Source organism: Bufo gargarizans, chromosome 5 (assembly GCF_014858855.1).
Source record: "Bufo gargarizans isolate SCDJY-AF-19 chromosome 5, ASM1485885v1, whole genome shotgun sequence".
Lineage (NCBI taxonomy): Eukaryota > Metazoa > Chordata > Amphibia > Anura > Bufonidae > Bufo > Bufo gargarizans.
Window position 1 is genome coordinate 404,943,634 of NC_058084.1, and position 25,651 is coordinate 404,969,284.

General features: G+C 43.7%; 1 protein-coding gene across 2 annotated transcripts in view; it reads right to left on the minus strand.

The window, feature by feature from the left end:
* The window catches only part of XYLB (xylulokinase), a 370,041-nt gene that overhangs the window by 50,088 nt on the left and 294,302 nt on the right, over positions 1–25,651 (minus strand). For both annotated transcript variants that reach the window (XM_044293861.1, XM_044293862.1), the window contains exon 16: positions 6,716–6,774. In XM_044293861.1, coding sequence (XP_044149796.1) covers positions 6,716–6,774 — 59 coding nt within the window. The remainder of the gene's footprint in view (positions 1–6,715; positions 6,775–25,651) is intronic.

Consider the following 25,651-nt stretch of genomic DNA (forward strand, 5'->3'; position numbering starts at 1 on the left):
ACCAAGGCGCAAAATAACTGCCCATGAACTGAGAAAAGTCAAGCGTGCAGCTGCCAAGATGCCACTTGCCACCAGTTTGGCCATATTTCAGAGCTGCAACATCACTGGAGTGCCCAAAAGCACAAGGTGTGCAATACTCAGAGACATGGCCAAGGTAAGAAAGGCTGAAAGACGACCACCACTGAACAAGACACACAAGCTGAAACGTCAAGACTGGGCCAAGAAATATCTCAAGACTGATTTTTCTAAGGTTTTATGGACTGATGAAATGAGAGTGAGTCTTGATGGGCCAGATGGCTGGATTGGTAAAGGGCAGAGAGCTCCAGTCTGACTCAGACGCCAGCAAGGTGGAGGTGGAGTACTGGTTTGGGCTGGTATCATCAAAGATGAGCTTGTGGGGCCTTTTTGGGTTGAGGATGGAGTCAAGCTCAACTCCCAGTCCTACTGCCAGTTTCTTGAAGACACCGTCTTCAAGCAGTGGTACAGGAAGAAGTCTGCAAGGTAAGAAAAACATGATTTTCATGCAGGACAATGCTCCATCACACGCGTCCAAGTACTCCACAGCGTGGCTGGCAAGAAAGGGTATAAAATAAGAAAATCTAATGACATGGCCTCCTTGTTCACCTGATCTGAACCCCATTGAGAACCTGTGGTCCATCATCAAATGTGAGATTTACAAGGAGGGAAAACAGTACACCTCTCTGAACAGTGTCTGGGAGGCTGTGGTTGCTGCTGCACGCAATGTTGATGGTGAACAGATCAAAACACTGACAGAATCCATGGATGGCAGGCTTTTGAGTGTCCTTGCAAAGAAAGGTGGCTATATTGGTCACTGATTTGTTTTTGTTTTGTTTTTGAATGTCAGAAATGTATATTTGTGAATGTTGAGATGTTATATTGGTTTCACTGGTAAAAATAAATAATTGAAATGGGTATATATTTGTTTTTTGTTAAGTTGCCTAATAATTATGTACAGTAATAGTCACCTGCACACACAGATATCCCCCTAAAATAGCTAAAACTAAAAACAAACTAAAAACTACTTCCAAAAATATTCAGCTTTGATATTAATGAGTTTTTTGGGTTCATTGAGAACATGGTTGTTGTTCAATAATAAAATTAATCCTCCAAAATACAACTTGCCTAATAATTCTGCACTCCCTGTAAATATCTTAATATAATTTAGGGTAAAATTAAAGTTGCGACTGGGTCGCAACTACTGGGCAGTTGTTACTGCTTATTGCATGGCTAGCTTGAGACTTGAAACGACAGAAAGTAGAGGTGCAGCCCAGCACTTAGCGGCCCCTGCAGCTTTCCTGCTAACATGTAATAGCACTTTGAAGGGCCAGGCCCTCTTCTTGCTGAACCATTTATTCAATCAGGGTATAGACTCAATGTTGCAACCCCCTCATTTGGTTACCATTTAGGCCTCGTTCGACTGGTCCAGGATTTGATGGACAAATTTCAGGATTCATATGCATTGGACAAAAATTTGTGCAGAGGTCTGCCCATTGTGCAAATAAAAAATCTGCAAGAATTTCACGCTGAAAAGTCAGCATACTGACCCTACTACCCTACTAGCATAATCCCCACTGAATGGGGATAAACCTCTTGTGGAGCAGAAATATGAATGCACAGTGTGCTGTGAATATTCCAGTAAATACATGACAAAACCTGAGACGTGTGAACATGCAGTTACAGAGGCAGGACTACAGTTACAATTTAACTGAAAAGCATATATACAGTACATATATAGTGTTGCTGTAGCAAAAAATATATAAAATAGTACTACTATTCTGCACACATACATAGTACTGTTAAAGTGCACACACACATGGTATCATTATACTGCACAGATACACAGTACCACTATACTGCAAGCATGAGGTAGTACCACTATACGCACAGACACCTAGCGCCCACATTTAAAACACATTTGTGCACATTACACACACATATGTGCAGTACAGACATACATATTACACATAACACACATATTATAATGGTGTAACAAGCACTGTCATGTGAATGTAGGCATTCCATCGCCTACACTAGGGGGCTAAACAGTGCTAAACAGGCTTCTGTGGGGGTAATAAGCAGAAACCTTCCCCTACTTCTACCCCAACCTCCCATATACTGAAAGGCTTCTTCCTGAAGACCTCCTTGCATCCATGGCCTATAACCAAAGTTGTGGCATTTTCAGCCCTCTCACAGGACATGAAAACAAAACCTACGTTTCCCTAAGAGCTGAATGGGCAGTAGAGTAGCGCTTGTGTCACAGTGACAGGATACCTGCTCCACTGTCTTCTACTGCAGCTCCCTTCAGCCCTTAGAACTTCTCGGCACAGGTAGAATTCATCTTCCTCTTCTTATGGAGGTTTCTGTGCACCTTCTCTAGTGGCAGAAGCAGGAGAGGAAAGGTGAAGGCAGGATCCTGTGCCCACCTCCATGTCCCTAACTGACTGCACCAGGAGCAGTAAGGTAGACATGTGCCCCGCTTCTCCCCATCCTTGCTGTGCCCCTAAGTTGAACTATGCCCCTTTTTCGATACACTTTTCAAATCTGTCTAGTGAGGGACAAAAAGTGTCAAAAACACATAATTAATGTAGCGCGAGACATGTCCACCAGGTTTTAGTTTTTTGCCAAAATTCTGATGCATTTAGCTTAGCAAATCTCCCCCACTGTGCTCTCAATTAGTTACTAATGATTTTTGCATCATTCCCAGGGACACTGGCTGTGGAGGCTGTACGGTAGCGCTACATATGAATAATACTGACACAGAGTATGTATTAAATATACTGTCAGACAGGACTAGCTGTGGTTTTTTCCCAACTGTGAGAAGCTATACATAATCTGATAAACTTAAGCCATGAGAGATCCCGAATCAACTGGCCACTTTAATTCAGTCCGAATCAATTCTACCCAAATCCAAAGTGCTCTATTTGGCTTGAGATCTCCTAGGACTCATATTTTTCTCTCATCTCTCACATTTTAAACATTTCTATTTCATTTTTTCCCTCTCCTTTTCTCTATTTCCCCCCGCCCTCCAAAATTCACCCAAATCGAATCACCAAAAATTCGAATCCACCTCAAATGTTTACAAAATTTGAGAATTGATTCACTTATCTCTAATAGCAATCACAGCATATTCTTAAGAATTAAGGCCCCTTTAAACTTCCTGATGTTTGTGCAGTTTATCACTAATGTGCGTTTGTACGGATGCTCGTTAGCGATAATCTGCATACAGTGAGGAACAGAAGTATTTGAACACCCTATGATTTTGCAAGTTCTCCCACTAAGAAATCATGGAGGGGTCTGAAATTCATATTGTAGGTGCATTCCCACTCTGAGATACAGAATAAAAATAAATAAATCAGGAAATCACATTGTATGATTTTTAAAGAATTTATTTTTCTTGCACTGCTGAACATAAGTATTTGAACACCTGAGAAACAGCAAGAATTCTGTCTCTCAAAGACCTGTTACTGTACCTTTAAAAAGTCCACCTCTACTCCACTCATTAATCTAACTTAGTAGCTCCTGTCTGAGCTCTTTAAAGACCCCTGCCCACGCCACAGTCAGTCAGACGCCAACAACTACCGTGGGCAAGACCAAAGAGCTGTCAAAAGACACCAGAGACAAAATTGTGGACCTCCACAAGGCTGGAAAGGGCTACAGGGCAATTGCCAAGCAGCTTGGTGAAAATAGATCAACTGTTGGAGCAATTGTTAGAAAATTGAAGAGGCTAAAGACGACCGTCAGTTTCCCTCGGACTGGGGCTCCATGGAAAATCTCACCTCGTGGGGTATGACTGATGATAAGAAAGGTGAGGAATCAGCCCAGAACTACAAGGGAGGAGCTGGTCAATGTCATGAAGAGAGCTGGGACCACTGTTTCAAAGGTCACTGTCCGTAGAACACTACGCCGTCATGGTTTTAAATCATGCATTGCACGGAAGGTTCCCCTGTTCAAGTCATCACATGTCCAGACCCGTCTGAAGTTTGTCAATGACCATCTGGATGATCCGGAGGAGGCATGGGAGAAAGTCATGTGGTCAGATGAGACCAAAGTAGAACTTTTTGGTCTTAACTTTACTCGTTGTGTTTGGAGGAAAAAGAAGGATGAGTTGCATCCCAAGAACACCATCCCTACTGTGAAGCATGGGATGGTAACATCATGCTTTGGGGGTGCTTTTCTGCGAAGGGGACAGGACGACTGCACTGTAGGAGAGGATGAATGGGGCCATTTATTGTGAGATTTTGAGCAACAACCTCCATCCCTCAGTCAGAGCCGTGAAGCTGGGTTGTGGCTGGGTCTTCCAACATGACAACGACCCAAAGCACACAGCCAGGATAACCAAGGAGTGGCTCCGTAAGAAGCATATCAAGGTCCTGGAGTGGCCTAGCCAGTCTCCAGACCTAAATCCAATAGAACATCTTTGGAAGGAGCTGAAACTCTGTGTTGCTCAGCGACAGCCCCAAAACCTGACAGATTTAGAGGAGATCTGTGTGGAGGAGTGGGCCAAAATCCGTGTTGCATTGTGTGCAAACCTGGTCAAGAACTGCAGGAAACGTTTGACCTCTGTAATTGCAAACAAAGGCTTCTGTACCAAATATTAGCACTGATTTTCTCAGGTGTTTAAATACTTATGTTCAGCAGTGCAAGACAAATACATTCTTTAAAAATCATACAATGAGAGACAGAATTTAAAAAAAATTATCAGGAAATCACTGAGTGGGAATGCACCTACAATGTGAATTGCAGACCCCTTCATGATTTCTAAGTGGGAGAACTTGCAAAATCACAGGGTGTTCAAATACTTCTGTTCCTCACTGTATGTAAAGGGGCTGCTGTGCCGATTACCAGATGAATGAGCTAAACACCTAGTTCACCGGGCAATAGGATCATTTATGCAGTCACCTAAATCATTGATTGCCGACCTAGAGATCATGGTGTCTAAACAGCATCTGCTGCCGGCAAACAATGATTCTGTATGGGGTCGAGTGACAATATTACTGATTTTGTGGTAAATAGTATTCGCATAGAGCCACAGAGTAAAACACGTTCATGTGAATAAAGCCCAAGGGGAATCCTGAAGCCCTGCATTCAATACAATTTAAATTATTCTAAGATTTTAGATGGAGAAAATCACTGTGAAAAGTAATTTTTTTACTTATAAAGCGCGGTACAAGGGGCATTTACTGGAGTGAGCAGAGGCTGTATGGCTTTCTGGTAAGGATCCTTGAAGCCTCTAGTTGCTGTTGTATGTATAAAAATATTCTTCACTAGAAGCAATTTTTGAATGATTGAATACCTACATACATATTGCTTCTGATAAAATATGCCACAATTCCTTTTCTGTTGAATTTGTACTGAATCCAACATAAAAAAAATCCTCTTTAAACGGTCACTGAGTTTTCAGAAAACTGTTGAGTGACCGAGTGACCAGATCGAGGAGAGAGCTTGAAAATCTGACTCTGTCCTCACTGCAGGAGATAGAAGTGAGACAGGACCTATAGACTTTCTCCTGAGCCTGTCTCGCTTCTTGTTCTGCAGTGAGGAGAAACAGTGTGTTATGCAAGTACTTCTCTCTCCTGGTTCTAGCAATCGGAAGAGGTCTCATCACTTAGGCCTCCACTTATCAAACTTCTATAGCTCTCTGATATATCAAAAGTTTTCTGAAAACTTGGTGACTCTTTAATGCCTCTAGCTATATGAAGATATAAGAGAGACCTCATGCATCAATATGGGAGCTCTATTGTGGCTGCATACAAAAAAAAAAGAAACCAAAATATAACAGTCTGCAATATCTGCAGTTTTCACCACATAGAACCAGTAATAACCATAAATGTAATTCCAAATCCTAAAAAAATTACTTTTTTATATTTCTCAACTGTGAAATATTCTCTTACATAAAAGGGATTTAAAGATTCTTAGATGTAGGCAATTTACTAGACATCACACAGAGAGCTCAAAAATTTGTATAATGTATCACTTCAAGGTATAGTCCCTAAAGTTACCTGAAATTTTTTCTACTTGTTTCCTCCAATGCGTAAAGAAAAATGTGGTCAAGTGCCCTCTAGACATTCTCATAATGCCCTTAACGTCAGTTAGGATGGGGTTAGTATGAAGAATATTTTTTTATGTAGATGCCCTGGTGACCCTGAGGATGATATCACTCAATGGAGGAACTGGATATATCTACAGGAACCTACATAACTAAGAATTCAGGATCAAGCTAGGGGGCCAGATTGACTGTAGACAAAGTAGAATGTTAAGTTTATGCTTAGAGTTTCACTGTCATCTTCAATATACTGTTTGAAGTGTTATGGCCCTTAGTCTTAGGAACTTGGTCTTTAATTCGGAGGTCATTTTTTTTATATTGCATATAATGCTGATACACATGCACAATGTAAGTTTGATTACAATAATTCAAAAAATATTACATCTTCATGTTAACACTGATACAGACATATTTTAATATTTTTGCATCCGTTTTCTAAACTTTGCAGAACAAATGACTTCACTGCTCATATCATGTTTTGTAGCTACTTCCGAATAAATAAGTTAACACAGAGAATAAATGCGACATATATAATTCTCATTTCATTTTAAAAGATTTATGTCATCATAAATGGTTTATCACTCCACTGATGTAAAACATTTCAAATAGTTGTACGTAATCCCAATATCTCACAAGATATAAATAATGTACCTGTAAAATATCTTGATTGCACGAGGCTCCTCCAGTTGCCAATATCTTTGTTTGCGGCACTAGAAAAAAGAAAGGTTGATTGGTTTTCAGTATTTGTATCCACTTGACATCTTTGAAGGGCATATGACACTTTTTTCTCAGTAATGCGGGCACATATGAACATAGGACCAAAACCAATGCCTTCAGCTGCCAAGTGCACATGCAACAGGTCATCCAGTTTCATAGCTACAAACCTTCTGACAGATGCCTTTTAAGGCTATAATTGGTCATTAAAGTTTTCTGCAAGTAAAATATTGGTGACTCATCAATATATGAGCATTGGGGGTTTGACTTTTGGCACCTAAATCGATCAGTTATATGTAGAGGCTGGGCCACTGTGGCCTCTTCCTAGTCCACTGAAATTATGTACATTGGTCGCAAGGCCTAGAAGTAGCTCAGTCTCATTCAAGTGAATGGCCCCGAGCTGCAATACCAAGCACAGCCACTAGACAATGTATCACACTGTGCTTGATATGCAATAAAGTGGAGTCAGAGCTCTTCTTTCAAATAGGTGATTATAGGAATACCGAACAACCTGATATGAATGACCTATCCTGAGGAAAGCTCATTAATATTGTAGCCATCAAAAACCTCTTAAAAAAACATGGCTGCTTTTTTCCTGAAACAGCATGACATGGGTCCATAGGTTATCTCTGGAACTACAGATTTACTTCCTTAGAGTAAATGGAGCTAAACTATAGTACCACGTACAATTTATGGACACGAATGGCACTGCTTGTGGAAGTGCAGGAATGTTTTTAGAATTCTGTACAAACCCATTAGCCTCCTAACAGTCACATTAACCCCTTAAGGACCTCTGCCGTATATGTACGGCAGAAGTCTGGTCTCCAACCATGGTGCCAGTTCGCATGTGCAGCGGGCGCCAATGCAGACGGGTTTCTACTATTTTAAATAGCAGAGACCCGCGGCATATGTATGCGATCAGCCAAAAGGCTGATCTCATACATTTTCCCCTTCAGATGCCATGGTCAAATGTGACCACGGCATTTTCGCAGTCCGGAAGCGGAAGCGTGCTTCGGCTCCTGTAACAGCGCTCCCCGACTGTAATGACCGGCGTCACGCACAGGGAGGGAAAAGGGAAAGCCCTGCCCAAGGGAGAGGGAAAGGTGGTGACCCCTGACTCACCTTGCGGCTGGCACCTGACTGCCCTGACGTCCCTAGACGGGTTCCTCCTCCGTGCCTAAACCCTGGCTTTCTCTAAAATGAGCCCTAGATAGTGAACGGGCCGGTGGGATCGCTAGTCCGCACCACTGACACTAAGAGGAAAACACCAGGGAGAGAACAGACAATACAGACAAACACATAAACCCAGGTGGGCGACCACAGCAGACCACAAAGGTCCAACAGGGATCCGGAGGGAAATGTTCTGGACCAACAACCAGAGAACACAGCAACACAGCTCCAGTGGGTCAGTATAGAAGTCCAGACAGGAAGCTCTATATCTGGCAACCAGAGAAGTGTGAGAGGGGAATATAAGGAGGTTGGGAGTGCTGGACAATGAACAGCTGAGGAGAAGGAGCTACGGATCCCTGAGTGAGCCAAAAATGGTTGCAAAGCAAACCCAGAAAGCTACCATAAGGAAACAGCCCTATTACTACATAGAGCGCGCAGCCAACCGCTGCGACTTCCTGACCCCGGGTATAACGGAGTCAGGCATGGTTCTTGACACCCTCGTGACAGTACCCCCCTCTCTACGAAGGGCCTCCAGACACTCGGGACCAGGTCTCTCAGGATGAGAGGCATGAAAAGCCCGAACTAGCCTGTCGGCGTTTACCTCAGACGCAGGAACCCACATTCTTTCCTCGGGACCGTAACCTCTCCAATGCACCAGATATTGAAGAGAGCGGCGGACCCGACGAGAATTAACAATTTTGGATATCTGAAACTCTAGATTACCATCCACAACAACAGGAGGGGGTGGCAGCGGTGACGGTTCTAGAGGTGGAACATATTTTTTGAGTAACGACTTATGAAAGACGTTATGGATTTTAAAAGTCTGAGGTAGCTCCAGGCGAAAAGCCACGGGGTTGATGAGGGCTACAATTTTGTAAGGGCCAATGAACCTAGGACCCAGTTTCCAAGAGGGAACCTTTAATTTAATATTCCTAGTAGACAACCACACATAGTCATTCACTCCTAGGTCCGGACCTGGCGACCGTCTCTTATCAGCCATGCATTTGTATTTACCTCCCATATTTTTCAAGTTAGCTTGCACCTTCTGCCATACCAATGAAAGAGATGATGAAAACCGTTCCTCTTCGGGAACCCCAGAAGACCCCCCCCTCTTTGAAAGTACAGAATTGGGGATGAAAACCATATGCACCAAGAAATGGTGACTTGCCAGTGGATTCCTGACGACGATTATTTATGGCAAACTCAGCTAACGGTAAATATGATGACCACAACTCTTGGTTTTCAGACACAAAACATCTTAGATATGTCTCAAGGTTTTGGTTGGTACGCTCAGTCTGTCCATTCGACTGAGGATGGAAAGCTGAGGAAAACGACAAGTGTACCCCCAAACGGGAACAAAAAGCTTTCCAAAATTTAGAAATAAACCGGGTACCCCGATCCGAACCAACATCGACAACATCGGAAGGGACCCCATGAAGCTTTACGATTTCACTGATGAATACCTGAGCAAGAGTCTTAGCATTAGGTAGTGCGGGTAACGCAATGAAGTGTACCATTTTGCTAAACCTGTCCACTACTACCAAAATAACTGTTTTACCCGCAGACAAAGGTAAGTCAGTGATAAAATCCATTGACAGATGTGTCCATGGTCTATTGGGAATGATGAGTGGTAATAGAGACCCTGCAGGACGTGTATGCGAAACTTTTGCACGCGCACAGGTAGAACAAGAAGACACAAAATCCAATACATCCTGACGCAACCTTGGCCACCAAAAACGACGAGACAATAGCTCCAAGGTTGCTTTACTACCCGGGTGCCTAGCAAGTGCCGAATTATGATGTTCCTTTAATAATTCGAAACGCAGGTTCAACGGTACAAACAATTTCTCTGAGGGGAAAGAGACCTGGGCGTCCCCCTGGGCCTCTAACACCTTCCCCTCCAGAGCAGAGTGTACCGCAGAAACAACCACTCCTCTTTGAAGAATGGGTACCGATCACTCACATTACCCCCTCCAGGGAAACAACGAGAGTGCATCAGCCTTGGTATTTTTTGCCCCAGGACGATAGGTAATAACAAAGTTAAACCTGGTAAAAAATAGCGACCACCTAACTTGTCTAGGAGTGAGACGCTTAGCTGATTCGAGGTACAGAAGATTTTTGTGGTCCGTAATCACAGTGACGGGGTGGACTGCCCCTCTAAAAAGTGACGCCATTCTTCAAACGCTAGTTTAATAGCTAATAGTTCCCTATTGCCAATATTGTAGTTCTTTTCTGCTGCAGATAGTTTTTTTGAAAAGAAAGCACAAGGACGCCATTTGCCAGGAGACGGACCCTGAGACAGCACCGCCCCCACTCCCACCTCTGACGCATCGACTTCAACAATAAAAGGCTGAGAGACATCAGGTTGGACTAGTACAGGTGCCGAGGTAAACCTCTCTTTTAAAGAGGAAAAAGCAACTTTAGCGGCGTCAGACCATTTAGAAAAATCATTCCACTTCCTAGTCATGTCAGTAAGGGGTTTTACAATAACTGAATAATTTTTAATGAATTTCCTATAGAAATTTGCGAAGCCCAAGAACCGTTGCAGTGCTTTGAGGTTCTCAGGAAGATCCCAATCTAAAATTGCCTGGACCTTCCTAGGATCCATACGGAAACCTGAAGCAGATAAAAAAATAACCTAGGAATTGTATCTCCTGAATGGCGAAGACACATTTTTCAATTTTAGCATATAATTTTTTCGTCCGTAGGACCTGCAGTACTTGTCTGACATGCACCTCATGTGTTCTCAGATCAGACTAATAAATTAAAATATCATCTAGGTATATTACCACAAACCTGCCGATTAGATGACTAAAAATGTCATTAACGAAATGTTAAAAGACGGCAGGAGCATTGGTCAGACCGAAAGGCATAACTAGATTTTCATAATGCCCCTCAGGGGTGTTAAAAGCTGTCTTCCACTCATCCCCCTCCTTGATACGAATCAGATTGTAGGCCCCCCTAAGATCAAGTTTGGAGAACCACCTAGCACCCGCAATCTGGTTAAACAGGTCAGGAATGAGAGGAAGAGGGTATGGGTCTCGGATGGTTATCGGATTTAATTCGCGAAAATCTAGGCAAGGACGCAGACCCCCATCTTTCTTTTTAACAAAGAAAAACCCTGCAGCCACGGGTGAAGAAGAGGGTCTGATGTGTCCCTTAGCCAAGCTCTCGGAGATATAATCTTCCATGGCTTGTCTCTCTGGACCCGAAAGATTATATAACCTGGTCTTGGGTAATTTTGCGCCGGGAATAAGGTTAACCGGGCAATCATAAGGACGGTGAGGTGGTAACTTCTGACAACCCTTTTCAGAAAAAACGTCCTCAAAATCCGAAATAAATGTAGGTAGGGTAGTTATGGAGGCAACTAAGCAATTGCTATTTAAGCAATTTTCCCTGCAATGCTCACTCCACTCTGATATCTCCCTGGCCTGCCAATCTACCACTGGATTGTGCGCTACCAACCAGGGAAGGCCCAGCACTACCGGAGTGGGAAGCCCCTCCAGAACATAACATGAAAGCATCTCGTTATGGTGATCCCGTACCCGAAGGTGTAAATTATGAACAATGTGGGTGAGGTTTCTCTGAGACAGAGGAGCAGAATCAATAGCGAATATGGGAATAGGTCTCTGTAGCGTACAGAGAGACAAACCCATAGTGCGGGCAAAATGGGCATCTATTAAATTTACCCATGCTCCACTGTCTAGAAAGAAAGAAATAGTCTCCGTCTTAACACCAAAAACAATAACCGCTGGCAACACAAATTGCGATGTACGTATGGAGGAAACATATACCCCCCGGCTGACATCCTCCACACAGCCTGGGGTTAGTAGTTTTCCGACGGTCTTTTGTTTCTGAGGAAAGAAGGACAGACATTAATGAAATTACCCCTCTCCCCACAAAAAAAAAAAAAACCACGCCTACGGCGAACCTCAGGAGGACGGACCTGACGAGTGGTTCCTCCTAGCTGCATAGGCTCATCTAAGTCCGTACAGACTAACTGCTGCTTGGGAGGGGTTACCAATTGCTCCGTTTTTTTCAACCTGTCCCTAAGGCGTCTATCTATTCGGATAGAAAGGGACATAACCGCATCAAGGGAAAAGGGGGTCTCATATAATGCAAGCGCATCCTTAACCCTTTCGGATAACCCAGAGCAGAACTGACTCCTGAGAGCCGGGTCGTTCCATTGGGTATCCGTAGCCCACCTATGGATGTCAGAGCAATACTCCTCTACCGGTCGCTCTCCCTGTAGGAGTCTCCGTAATCTTGATTCAGCCAGTGCGACTCGGTCAGGGTCGTCATATATGAGACCCAAGGCCCCGAAAAACTCATCCACTGACTGAAGAGCCTGGGAATCAGTGGGTAAAGAGAATGCCCAGGACTGTGGGTCCCCCTGCAGCAGGGAAATAACAACCCACACCCGCTGTTCTTCATTACCAGAGGAGTAAGGGCGCAGTTTAAAATATAATTTACAGGCCTCATGGAATGTCAAAAACTTGTCCCTTCCCCCAGAAAATCTGTCAGGGAGAGGAACCTTGGGTTCCGCAACAACCTGGTTACCAGTAGCAACCACTGGGCTTGCGGTCAGTTGTAATTGCTCCTGTTGCTGGAGGACCGACGCCTTCAATCCTGCCACCTCCAAAGACAGGCCATGAAATTGCTTGGACAAGTAGGTAAAAAAAAAAATATAGTGCTGTATAGTCGTTTCCTGATGCACTTTTTGTTAGTTTTGCAGCATGTATGCTCAGTCAGAAATCGATGTTATATTCAGCTGCTGCCCCGTGCTTCAAGTCAGGCTTGAAGTCACGGGGGCAGCGGCCTCGGCGTCTTACATGGCCCTCTCCCCGCCCCCTGCCTCTGTGACTGACAGCCGAAATCCGATTCCGGGACCGCGCTCAACGGCCGCATGCGCAGTAAAGGGCGGCAGGAGCGCGGTCCCGGCTGCCGCGCGTACTACGCGCCGTCTTACTTTCGCCGCACTGCGCATGCGCCCGACATCCTGTATCAAACGCGCCCGCGCCCGGCATCTGGGCGCGGGCGCGTTTGATACAGGATGTCGGGCGCATGCGCAGTGCGGCGAAAGTAAGACGGCGCGTAGTACGCGCGGCAGCCGGGACCGCGCTCCTGCCGCCCTTTACTGCGCATGCGGCCGTTGAGCGCGGTCCTGGAATCGGATTTCGGCTGTCAGTCACAGAGGCAGGGGGCGGGGAGAGGGCCATGTAAGACGCCGAGGCCGCTGCCCCCGTGACTTCAAGCCTGACTTGAAGCACGGGGCAGCAGCTGAATATAACATCGATTTCTGACTGAGCATACATGCTGCAAAACTAACAAAAAGTGCATCAGGAAACGACTATACAGCACTATAAGGTACTGTAAACAGCTTAATAGGCGATTTTTGGGTGACAGGTTCCCTTTAAAGGGGTTGTCCCATCTAGCAATTTCATACTCCCCTGCTGCAAGCTGTCCTGGTTTCAGGCTTGTGAGGCTGGGCGGGCTTAGTGAGCTTGATTGAAGGCTTGTCCCGGCCGGGCATCACTGTCTTGAATGTGCACGCCGTCGCGCATGCGCCATGGTGACTTTTTCCTGTCCAGTATAGTACAGAGCCGCGAACGTGCACCCCGCGGAGCATGCGCCAAGTATAGTACAGAGCTGTGCTACATACAGAGCATGCACGTCTCTACTATACTCAGCCAGGAAGAAGTCACCAGTGCGCATGCACGGCAGGGTCCGCGTTTGCAGCTCTGTACTATACTGGCTAGTAAGAAGTCACCATGGCACATGCGCGGTGGCATGCACGTTCAAGATAGCGATATGCGACCAGGAAGGGGGAAGAAAATGTGTTCTACCCAGGCGCGGCCCACAAGCGGTGGCCGTATCACAGTGGGGTAGGATTGAAAGGAACATAATTACAAAAATGCTGACAGGCACTTCTATAACAAATTAAAATAGGATCAATGAGATGGGAATACCCCTTTAACCACTTCAGCCCCGCTAGGTGAAACCCCCTTCATGACCAGAGCACTTTTTACACTTCGGCACTACACTCCTTTCACCGTTTATCGCTCGGTCATGCAACTTACCACCCAAATGAATTTTACCTCCTTTTCTTCTCACTAATGGAGCTTTCATTTGGTGGTATTTCATTGCTGCTGACATTTTAACTTTTTTTGTTATTAATCAAAATGTAATGATTTTTTTGCAAAAAAATGACATTTTTCACTTTCAGCTGTAAAATTTTGCAAAAAAACGACATCCATATATAAATCTTTCGCCACATTTATTGTTCTACATGTCTTTGATAAAAAAAATGTATGGGCAAAAAAAAAAATGGTTTGGGTAAAAGTTATAGCATTTACAAACTATGGTACAAAAATGTGAATTTCCGCTTTTTGAAACAGCTCTGACTTTCTGAGCACCTGTCATGATTCCTGAGGTTCTACAATGCCCAAACAGTAGAAAACCCCCACAAATGACCCCATTTCGGAAAGTAGACACCCTAAGGTATTCGCTGATGGGCATAGTGAGTTCATAGAACTTTTTATTTTTTGTCACAAGTTAGCGGAAAATGATGATGATTTTTTATTTTTATTTTTTCTTACAAAGTCTCATATTCCACTAACTTGCGACAAAAAATAAAAAATTCTAGGAACTCGCCATGCCCCTTACGGAATACCTTGGGGTGTCTTCTTTCCAAAATGGGGTCACTTGTGGCGTAGTTATACTGCCCTGGCAATTTAGGGGCCCAAATGTGTGAGAAGAACTTTGCAATCAAAATGTGTAAAAAATGACCGGTGAAATCCAAAAGGTGCACTTTGGAATATGTGCCCCTTTGCCCACCTTGGCAGCAAAAAAGTGTCACACATCTGGTATCGCCGTACTCAGGAGAAGTTGGGGAATGTGTTTTGGGGTGTCATTTTACATATACCCATGCTGGGTGAGAAAAATATCTTGGTCAAATGCCAACTTTGTATAAAAAAATGGGAAAAGTTGTCTTTTGCCAAGATATTTCTCTCATCCAGCATGGGTATATGTAAAATGACACCCCAAAACACATTCCCCAACTTCTCCTGAGTACGGCGATACCAGATGTGTCACACTTTTTTGCTGCCAAGGTGGGCAAAGGGGCACATATTCCAAAGTGCACCTTTCAGATTTTGCAGGCCATTTTTTACACATTTTGATTGCAAGGTACTTCTCACACATTTGGGCCCCTAAATTGCCAGGGCAGTATAACTACGCCACAAGTGACCCCATTTTGGAAAGAAGACACCCCAAGGTATTCCGTGAGGGGCATGGCGAGTTCCTAGAATTTTTTATTTTTTGTCACAAGTTAGCGGAAAATGATGATTTTTTTTTTTCTCTTTTTTCCTTACAAAGTCTCATATTCCACTAACTTGCGACAAAAAATAAAAAATTCTAGGAACTCGCCATGCCCCTCACGGAACACCTTGGGGTGTCTTCTTTCCAAAATGGGGTCACTTGTGGCGTAGTTATACTGCCCTGGCAATTTAGGGGCCCAAATGTGTGAGAAGTACCTTGCAATCAAAATGTGTAAAAAATGGCCTGCAAAATCTGAAAGGTGCACTTTGGAATATGTGCCCCTTTGCCCACCTTGGCAGCAAAAAAGTGTGACACATCTGGTATCGCCGTACTCAGGAGAAGTTGGGGAATGTGTTTTGGGGTGTCATTTTACATATACCCATGCTGGATGAGAGAAATATCTTGGCAAAAGACAACTTTTCCCATTTTTTTATACAAAGTTGGCATTTGACCAAGATATTTTTCTCACCCAGCATGGGTATATGTAAAATGACACCCCAAAACACATTCCCCAACTTCTCCTGAGTACGGCGATACCAGATGTGTGACACTTTTTTGCAGCCTAGATGCGCAAAGGGGCCCAAATTCCTTTTAGGAGGGCATTTTTAGACATTTGGATCCCAGACTTCTTCTCACACTTTCGGGCCCCTAAAAAGCCAGGGCAGTATAAATACCCCACATGTGACCCCACTTTGGAAAGAAGACACCCCAAGGTATTCAATGAGGGGCCTGGCGAGTTCCTAGAAATTTTTTATTTTTTGCATAAGTTAGCGGAAATTGACTTTTTTGGTTTTTTTCTCACAAAGTCTCACTTTCCGCTAACTTAGGACAAAAATTTCAATCTTTCATGGACTCAATATGCCCCTCAGCGAATACCTTGGGGTGTCTTCTTTCCGAAATGGGGTCACATGTGGGGTATTTATACTGCACTGGCTTTTTAGGGGCCCTAAAGCGTGAGAAGAAGTCTGGAATATAAATGTCTAAAAATGTTTACGCATTTGGATTCCGTGAGGGGTATGGTGCGTCCATGGGAGATTTTATTTTTTGACACAAGTTAGTAGAATATGAGACTTAATAAGAAAAAACAAAAACAAAAACAAACAAAAAATTTCCGCTAACTTGTGCCAAAAAAAATGTCTGAATGGAGCCTTACAGGGGGCGGGGGGGGGGTGATCAATGACAGGGGGGGTGATCAATGACAGGGGGGTGATCAATGACAGGGGGGTAATCACCCATATAGACTCCCGGATCACCCCCCTGTCACTGATCACCCCCCCTGTAAGGCTCCATTCGGACATCCGCATGATTTTTTACGGATCCATGGATACATGGATCGGATCCACAAAACACATGCGGACGTCTGAATGGAGCCTTACAGGGGGGTTATCAATGACAGGGGGTGATCAGGGTGATCACGGTGATCACCCCCCTGTCACTGATCACCCCCCCTGTAAGGCTCCATTCAGACATCCGCATGATTTTTTACGGATCCATGGATACATGGATCGGATCCACAAAACACATGCGGACGTCTGAATGGAGCCTTACAGGGGGGTTATCAATGACAGGGGGTGATCAGGGTGATCACCCCCCCTGTCACTGATCACCCCCCCCTGTAAGGCTCCATTCAGACATCCGCATGATTTTTTACGGATCCATGGATACATGGATCGGATCCACAAAACACATGCGGACGTCTGAATGGAGCCTTACAGGGGGGTTATCAATGACAGGGGGTGATCAGGGTGATCACCCCCCTGTCACTGATCACCCCCCCTGTAAGGCTCCATTCAGACATCCACATGATTTTTTACGGATCCATGGATACATGGATCGGATCCACAAAACACATGCGGACGTCTGAATGGAGCCTTACAGGGGGGTTATCAATGACAGGGGGTGATCAGGGTGATCACCCCCCTGTCACTGATCACCCCCCCTGTAAGGATCCATTCAGACATCCGCATGATTTTTTACGAATCCATGGATACATGGATCGGATCCACAAAACACATGCGGACGTCTGAATGGAGCCTTACAGGGGGGTTATCAATGACAGGGGGTGATCAGGGTGATCAGGGTGATCACCCCCCTGTCACTGATCACCCCCCCTGTAAGGCTCCATTCAGACATCCGCATGATTTTTTACGGATCCATGGATACATGGATCGGATCCACAAAACACATGCGGACGTCTGAATGGAGCCTTACAGGGGGGTGATCAATGACAGGGGGGTGATCAGGGAGTGTATATGGGTGATCACCCGCCTGTCATTGATCACCCCCTGTAAGGCTCCATTCAGACGTCCGCATGTGTTTTGCGGATCCGATCCATGTATCCATGGATCCGTAAAAATCATGCGGACGTCTGAATGGAGCCTTACAGGGGGGTGATCAATGACAGGGGGGTGATCAATGACAGGGGGTGATCAGGGAGTGTATATGGGTGATCACCCGCCTGTCATTGATCACCCCCCTGTAAGGCTCCATTCAGACGTCCGCATGTGTTTTGCGGATCCGATCCATGTATCCATGGATCCGTAAAAATCATGCGGACGTCTGAATGGAGCCTTACAGGGGGGTGATCAATGACAGGGGGGTGATCAATGACAGGGGGTGATCAGGGAGTGTATATGGGTGATCACCCGCCTGTCATTGATCACCCCCCTGTAAGGCTCCATTTAGACGTCCGTATGCGTTTTGCGGATCCGATCCATGTATCCGTGGATCCGTAAAAATCATACGGACGTCTGAACGGAGCCTGACGGGGGGTGATCAATGACAGGGCGGTGATCAATGACAGGGGGGTGATCAGGGAGTTTATATGGGATGATCATGGGTGATCAGGGGTTTATAAGGGGTTAATAAGTGACGGGGGGGGTGTAGTGTAGTGTAGTGTAGTGTGGTGTTTGGTGCGACTGTACTGACCTACCTGAGTCCTCTGGTGGTCGATCCTAACAAAAGGGACCACCAGAGGACCAGGTAGGAGGTATATTAGACGCTGTTATGAAAACAGCGTCTAATATACCTGTTAGGGGTTAAAAAATTCGGATCTCCAGCCTGCCAGCGAGCGATCGCCGCTGGCAGGCTGGAGATCCACTCGCTTACCTTCCGTTCCTGTGAGCGCGCGCGCCTGTGTGCGCGCGTTCACAGGAAATCTCGCGTCTCGCGAGATGACGCATATATGCGTGACTGTGCGCAGGGCTGCCACCTCCGGAACGCGAATCTGCGTTAGGCGGTCCGGAGGTGGTTAAGGGGGTTAAAATTTGAAAAACCCTCCCAAAAATGTAACTATTTTTATTGTAGATTTTTCATGTGTGTCTGCAGTAAATCTTTTTGGTGCACACAACTCAGGAGACACTATTGCATTTTTAACCCCTTAGTGACATACAGATGTAGCAGGGTTAGCACTCAAGCTCTTAACTCAAATTTCTTAACTCATCGCATTATCTTGAGACAAAAGTCATTGAAAAGCAATTGAAGCTGTTTGCTTAACTCATTTAGTTTAGATAACACGTCTCATAAATTATGTGTTAACTCTACTACATCTGTAATTTATTTCCAAAAATATTTTAGCTGCTTTAGCTGCTCATATCTTTGGTTTAGTACCAGCTAGAGATATGGACTTTATATTGTTTGAAAGCATTTGGCATTTCAAGCTTTCAAATAATATCAGAATGACAGCAATATCTTCAGTACATGGGAAGATATCACTGTTAGAAATCGGGATGCAGTGAATATACACTGTACAGGTCCGGGGGCACGGCGGGGCACAGGAGACCAGCAGCAAGTCATCCAGACTCTGGGACAGGTTCACCCAGGCTGTAGCCACCGATACAACCAGCTGCTGACTCAGACATGTGTGGAGAAAGGTTGCGGAGGAGGATCGGGCTCAGTGTGGTGTAGTGTCATTATGTACTTTAGGTTAACACTGCCATCTACTGGCTGTGTTGTGTATTACTTTTACAGTTCGTTCGTGAAAGAGGAGAAATCACGATTCACAAGTAACGCTATGCGAAAATAATGATCGCTAGCATGGCTACATCTGTAGCTGAAAGTGAAAGTAAAATCTGGTTTTACCCACAATTATTCCCGTCTAGATTTCTAACAGTAATATCTCCTGTTTATCTTGGACTTCAGCTGCAATTTTGGTCTTGTCTTGTATGAAAGCTTTTAAACAAGACCAAATGCATGCTTCTAGCTGCTACTATTCATGAGATATCAGCAGCTAAAGCGGCCCTCCCACCTCCACTTATGCCTGAGCCCAGCTAGGGCAGAACAGTTCAGTACTTTTCCCACAGCCTGATCTGAGCTCAGTCAAAACAGTTGGGTGGTTAAAGAGCATCTGTCAGGATGATCAACCCTATTAAACCAGGCATACTGCCTTGCAGGTTTAATTATTCTGATAAAAATGATACTCCTATTATGACTAGCCATGGCCCAATTGCTGAGAAAAATGCATTTTTACTCATATGCAAATTACCTAACTGGAGCACCATCCAGAGCCCTTGGAGCATCAGTCTGTTACATATTTTCTGCTTCAGTCCCTTCCCCTTTCCCTGGATTGACAGGACTAGACATCTCATCTGGCCCCGTCTTCTTGTGCCCGCTGATCTCCAAGCACCAAGACCTGTCATCTCATGTCTGCGCTGTGTCTCCCAGTCTTGGGAGTAATGACCCACTAATTTAAGGCCCAGCACAAATTCCAACTGAGCAAACATTTTGACCTGTCATCTCCTGTGTGCACCGCGTCTCCCAGTCTCAGGAGACACAGCGCAGACACAAGATGACAGGTCTCAGCGCTTGTTCAGTTGGAATCTAGACTGCTTGGAGCACAGCAGGAGGTACATTGAGCAAGCACATTTTCCTCAGCAACAGGGCCACGAATAGTCATAATGATGGTATTGTTTTTATCAGCACATTACCATGCTGCGTGCCTGGGTTAATAGGGCTGATCATAGTGACAAATGCTCTTTAATGATTAATTAAGGGGTTTGCATGACACGCTCCCTGATTATAAACATAGGGGTTAATTTATTAAGACCAGCATTTTAGACGCCGGTCTTAATACCCCTTTAGCTGGTGGTGATTGTACCATATTTATGTAGCGGCGCAGGCATCTATATAACTTTGGTGTATCCAACACCTGTCTAAATCAAGAGAGTTGGCATACATTTAGACCATTTTCTGCCATCCCCTTCCCCGCCCACGCCACGGCCCTTTTTTTTAAAACTGGCATGAGCAGGGAAAAGTCGCTGATTGTGGTACAGATAACCTTTGCGCCGCAATCTGTGACAGATATACGCCAAAAAGTGGAGTATATCTGTTTGTAAATGACCCCCATAGTTTGTAACTAGGAAGCTTTTTGGTATTTAATACTGGCCGTGGTTTCTGTATCAGGAAGTTCCTGACAGGTTCCTTTTAAATTATTTTAGGTTATGAAAAAGGAATTAACATCTAGACAATCATGGCATAGCTACAGAATATGACATAAGTGTCTTATAAGTACTTTTGTTGCATATGTTTGTATTTTTATAATAACTTTGTGAAAAAAAAAGATAAAATATAACATTTTAAAATGTAATTTTTGTCTGCCCTGTGGTGTCAGGCTTTAGATATGGTTGGGTGTTTACTTGGAGCAGAAGTTAATGCAGTTGGTGCTGGAAAGAGTAATATTATTATTTGAAAAGCTTTCTTCTTGGGTAAAAGAGCTAACCCCATTAAGGTTTTTTTTTTTGTTTGTTTTTTAACACATACCTTACAGTATAGTCGTACATTTGTTAATCTATAAAATAAGATAATTAAGCAACACTAAGGCCCCTTTCACACGGGCGAGTTTTCCGTGCGGGTGCGATGCGTGAGGTGAACGTATTGCACCCGCACTGAATCCTGACCCATTCATTTCTATGGGGCTGTGCACATGAGCGGTGATTTTCACGCATCACTTGTGCGTTGAGTGAAAATCACAGCATGCTCTATATTGTGCGATTTTCACGCAATGCAGGCCCCATAGAAGTGAATGGGAAGCGTGAAAATCGCATAGCATCCGCAAGCAAGTGCGGATGCGGTGCGATTTTCACGCATGGTTGCTAGGTGACAGTCTATTCACTGTATTATTTTCCCTTATAACATGGTTATAAGGGAAAATAATAGCATTCTGAATACAGAATGCATAGTACAATAGCGCTGGAGGAGTTAAAAAAAATTATAAAGTTAACTCACCTTCTCCTCTTGATCGCGTAGTTCACGGTCTCTTTACTTCTTGAATGATGAGCTATGGGCTAAAGGACCTGTGGTGACGTCAGATCACATGCTCCATCACCACGGTGATGGACCATGTGATTGGAGCATGTGATCTGACGTCACCACAGGTCCTTTAGCCCACAGCTCATCATTCAAGAAGTAAAGAGACCAGGAACTACGCGATCAAGAGGAGAAGGTGAGTTAACTTTTTTATTTATTTTTTAGCCCCTCCAGCGCTATTGTACTATGCATTCTGTATTCAGAATGCTATTATTTTCCCTTATAACCATGTTATAAGGGAAAATAATACAATCTTCAGAACATAAATCCCAAGCCCGAACTTCTGTGAAGAAGTTCGGGTTTGGGTACCAAACATGCACGATTTTTCTCACGCGAGTGCAAAACGCATTACAATGTTTTGCACTTGCGCAGAAAAATCACGCATTTTCCCGCAACGCACCCGCCTCTTATCCGGGCCAAAAATATGACGCCCGTGTGAAAGAGGCCTAAAGGTGTCCATACATATAAGAACAAAGTCAGATGAACCTGACAATTTTGACAGGATCACGCAACTCTTATATTCAGATGTGCCGATATCCGCCGATGGCAAAAGATGGGGAAAAAAAGGATCCGGCATGTTGGCTTGCAGGTGTCTGGTAGCAGCTTATTCCCTTATCCCCACTGAAAACACATGTATGCTCAAATGAACAAGACATGCATGTGTATAGGAAAGCCAGGTATAATAGCTGTTGGCAGAAAACATGCATTTACTGAACATCTCAGTAATCTTACAAATTAGATTAATGTACTGTGGTGGAATCCAATCTACAATCAATGTGTATCAACCGCGCCCTGATAGAAGATGGGGGACACAAAGTTTGGTCTTGTTGGATGTCAACGTGACCAATCCTTTGTTCTGCCAGGAGATAAGCCTGTGTCCCACTCCATTATGCTCTGTGTAAGTGTACTTTAGAAATACAGTATTTTATATATTTTTCTTTAGTTTTCGTACAGCATTAGAATGATACTACCACTGAGATTACTGCTGCCGCATCTCCATTACTTTGGGTAAAATTATTCTCTCCAGGTGCAGTATACCCTGCCTGTATACACTATGACATTTAATTACTGTACACAATAGTGCAGACACTATGTGGCACTAGCCTAGCATGCTATCTATATATAAAATCTTTCTTTTGCCTAATCTTCAAACATCCTATTATACAGGACAATTTTTTATATTTTTTTTTACGAATTTAACAGCACAATAGAATGACCATAGCAGAGAATTATTTATGAAAATAATAAAAATATATGAAGGGTTCTCTGTGATTTCTACTATGCTAAATAATTATGGGGGTGAGAATTGGTCATAAAAATTCAATATTACATTTCATAAGTAAATTATAAGAGGAATGAAATAAAGACATACAAAACCATACCAAAATTAATGACCATGAAATTGAGCAAATGTTTCAGCCAGTCCTGATGATTCATGTTGTAGTCTAGTGAATCCGATCTTCAGCCGCAGAATTTGAAATTTTTAACTCCAAAGATTCCAAAAATAAGATTTTATATTACTAGGTGATGTAAGCGGATAAAACCGTTCTGTGTATTCACACTCAAAGTTTACTACTTTTCTTTACAATTCCCCCCGTTGAACGTATTCACCCTTTTTTTCAGCTAATAACTCATGTAATCCCTTATTTAAAATGCACCTAGGCTTTTGGAGGGGATTTGTCGGAAATATCAGATGCACTGATTGTTATATGTTGTAATGTATTATTAGCTAAATCTAACCTATAGTAGAGCTGGGCAAACTATTAAATGTAGTTATTAAAGACAGTCTTCATCTGGGAAAAAAATTCAGTTTTGTGCCTCCTCCCACACAACCTGAGCAGTTGTTCTGCATGAAAATCTGCATAGAGAAACCATGCATACTACACAATGTGTGCAGGTAGCCTTACCATTCACAAAAATAAAGTGAACTACAGGGAGTGCAGAATTATTAGGCAAATGATTATTTTGACCACATCATCCTCTTTATGCATGTTGTCTTACTCCAAGCTGTATAGGCTCGAAAGCCTACTACCAATTAAGCATATTAGGTGATGTGCATCTCTGTAATGAGAAGGGGTGTGGTCTAATGACATCAACACCCTATATCAGGTGTGCATAATTATTAGGCAACTTCCTTTCCTTTGGCAAAATGGGTCAAAAGAAGGACTTGACAGGCTCAGAAAAGTCAAAAATAGTGAGATATCTTGCAGAGGGATGCAGCACTCTTAAAATTGCAAAGCTTCTGAAGCGTGATCATCGAACAATCAAGCGTTTCATTCAAAATAGTCAACAGGGTCGCAAGAAGCGTGTGGAAAAACCAAGGCGCAAAATAACTGCCCATGAACTGAGAAAAGTCAAGCGTGCAGCTGCCAAGATGCCACTTGCCACCAGTTTGGCCATATTTCAGAGCTGCAACATCACTGGAGTGCCCAAAAGCACAAGGTGTGCAATACTCAGAGACATGGCCAAGGTAAGAAAGGCTGAAAGACGACCACCACTGAACAAGACACACAAGCTGAAACGTCAAGACTGGGCCAAGAAATATCTCAAGACTGATTTTTCTAAGGTTTTAAGGACTGATGAAATGAGAGTGAGTCTTGATGGGCCAGATGGATGGGCCCGTGGCTGGATTGGTAAAGGGCAGAGAGCTCCAGTCCGACTCAGACGCCAGCAAGGTGGAGGTGGAGTACTGGTTTGGGCTGGTATCATCAAAGATGAGCTTGTGGGGCCTTTTCGTGTTGAGGATGGAGACAAGCTCAACTCCCAGTCCTACTGCCAGTTTCTGGAAGACACCTTCTTCAAGCAGTGGTACAGGAAGAAGTCTGCATCCTTCAAGAAAAACATGATTTTCATGCAGGACAATGCTCCATCACACGCGTCCAAGTACTCCACAACGTGGCTGGCAAGAAAGGGTATAAAAGAAGAAAATCTAATGACATGGCCTCCTTGTTCACCTGATCTGAACCCCATTGAGAACCTGTGGTCCATCATCAAATGTGAGATTTACAAGGAGGGAAAACAGTACACCTCTCTGAACAGTGTCTGGGAGGCTGTGGTTGCTGCTGCACGCAATGTTGATGGTGAACAGATCAAAACACTGACAGAATCCATGGATGGCAGGCTTTTGAGTGTCCTTGCAAAGAAAGGTGGCTATATTGGTCACTGATTTGTTTTTGTTTTGTTTTTGAATGTCAGAAATGTATATTTGTGAATGTTGAGATGTTATATTGGTTTCACTGGTAAAAATAAATAATTGAAATGGGTATATATTTGTTTTTTGTTAAGTTGCCTAATAATTATGCACAGTAATAGTCACCTGCACACACAGATATCCCCCTAAAATAGCTAAAACTAAAAACAAACTAAAAACTACTTCCAAAAATATTCAGCTTTGATATTAATGAGTTTTTTGGGTTCATTGAGAACATGGTTGTTGTTCAATAATAAAATTAATCCTCAAAAATACAACTTGCCTAATAATTCTGCACTCCCTGTATTATTTCTAATCTTAGACAAGCCCTTTTGATGCCCATTGGTTAAATAATAATATTCTTTCCTATCTGACATGCTAACATTATATCTACACAAGTAACAGTTAATATATGATGAAATATATTAACAATCAAGGCATGCGCATCTTTAAAGGGTTGGCCCATCTAGTACACTGATGGCATATCACTAGGATATACCATCAATATCAGAGACCCCACATCTGGGACCCACTCCTACCTCCAGAACGGGACTCTCAAAGTTAACAGACAGGAGCCGCACATGCACAGTCCGTTCATCCTTATAGGAGTGCACTAGCTTGACTATTTTCGAAACTTCCACAGAGATGAATGGAGAGCACGCAGCACCTGCACGGGGAGGGGGGATGCTCTTATTCACTTTGAGGCCCCTTTCTCTAGATAGGAGTGTGAGTTGCACAGGGCATTTTATGTATCTCTGCTGAATAGAGCTTAAATTTACTGTACTTTCACAGAATTCCATTTTGTTTAGTAGACAATAGTGTAACTACAAAATTTCTAAATCACTTCATTAAAAAAATATAGGCCAGTATTCACCTGAAAACTGTTGTAA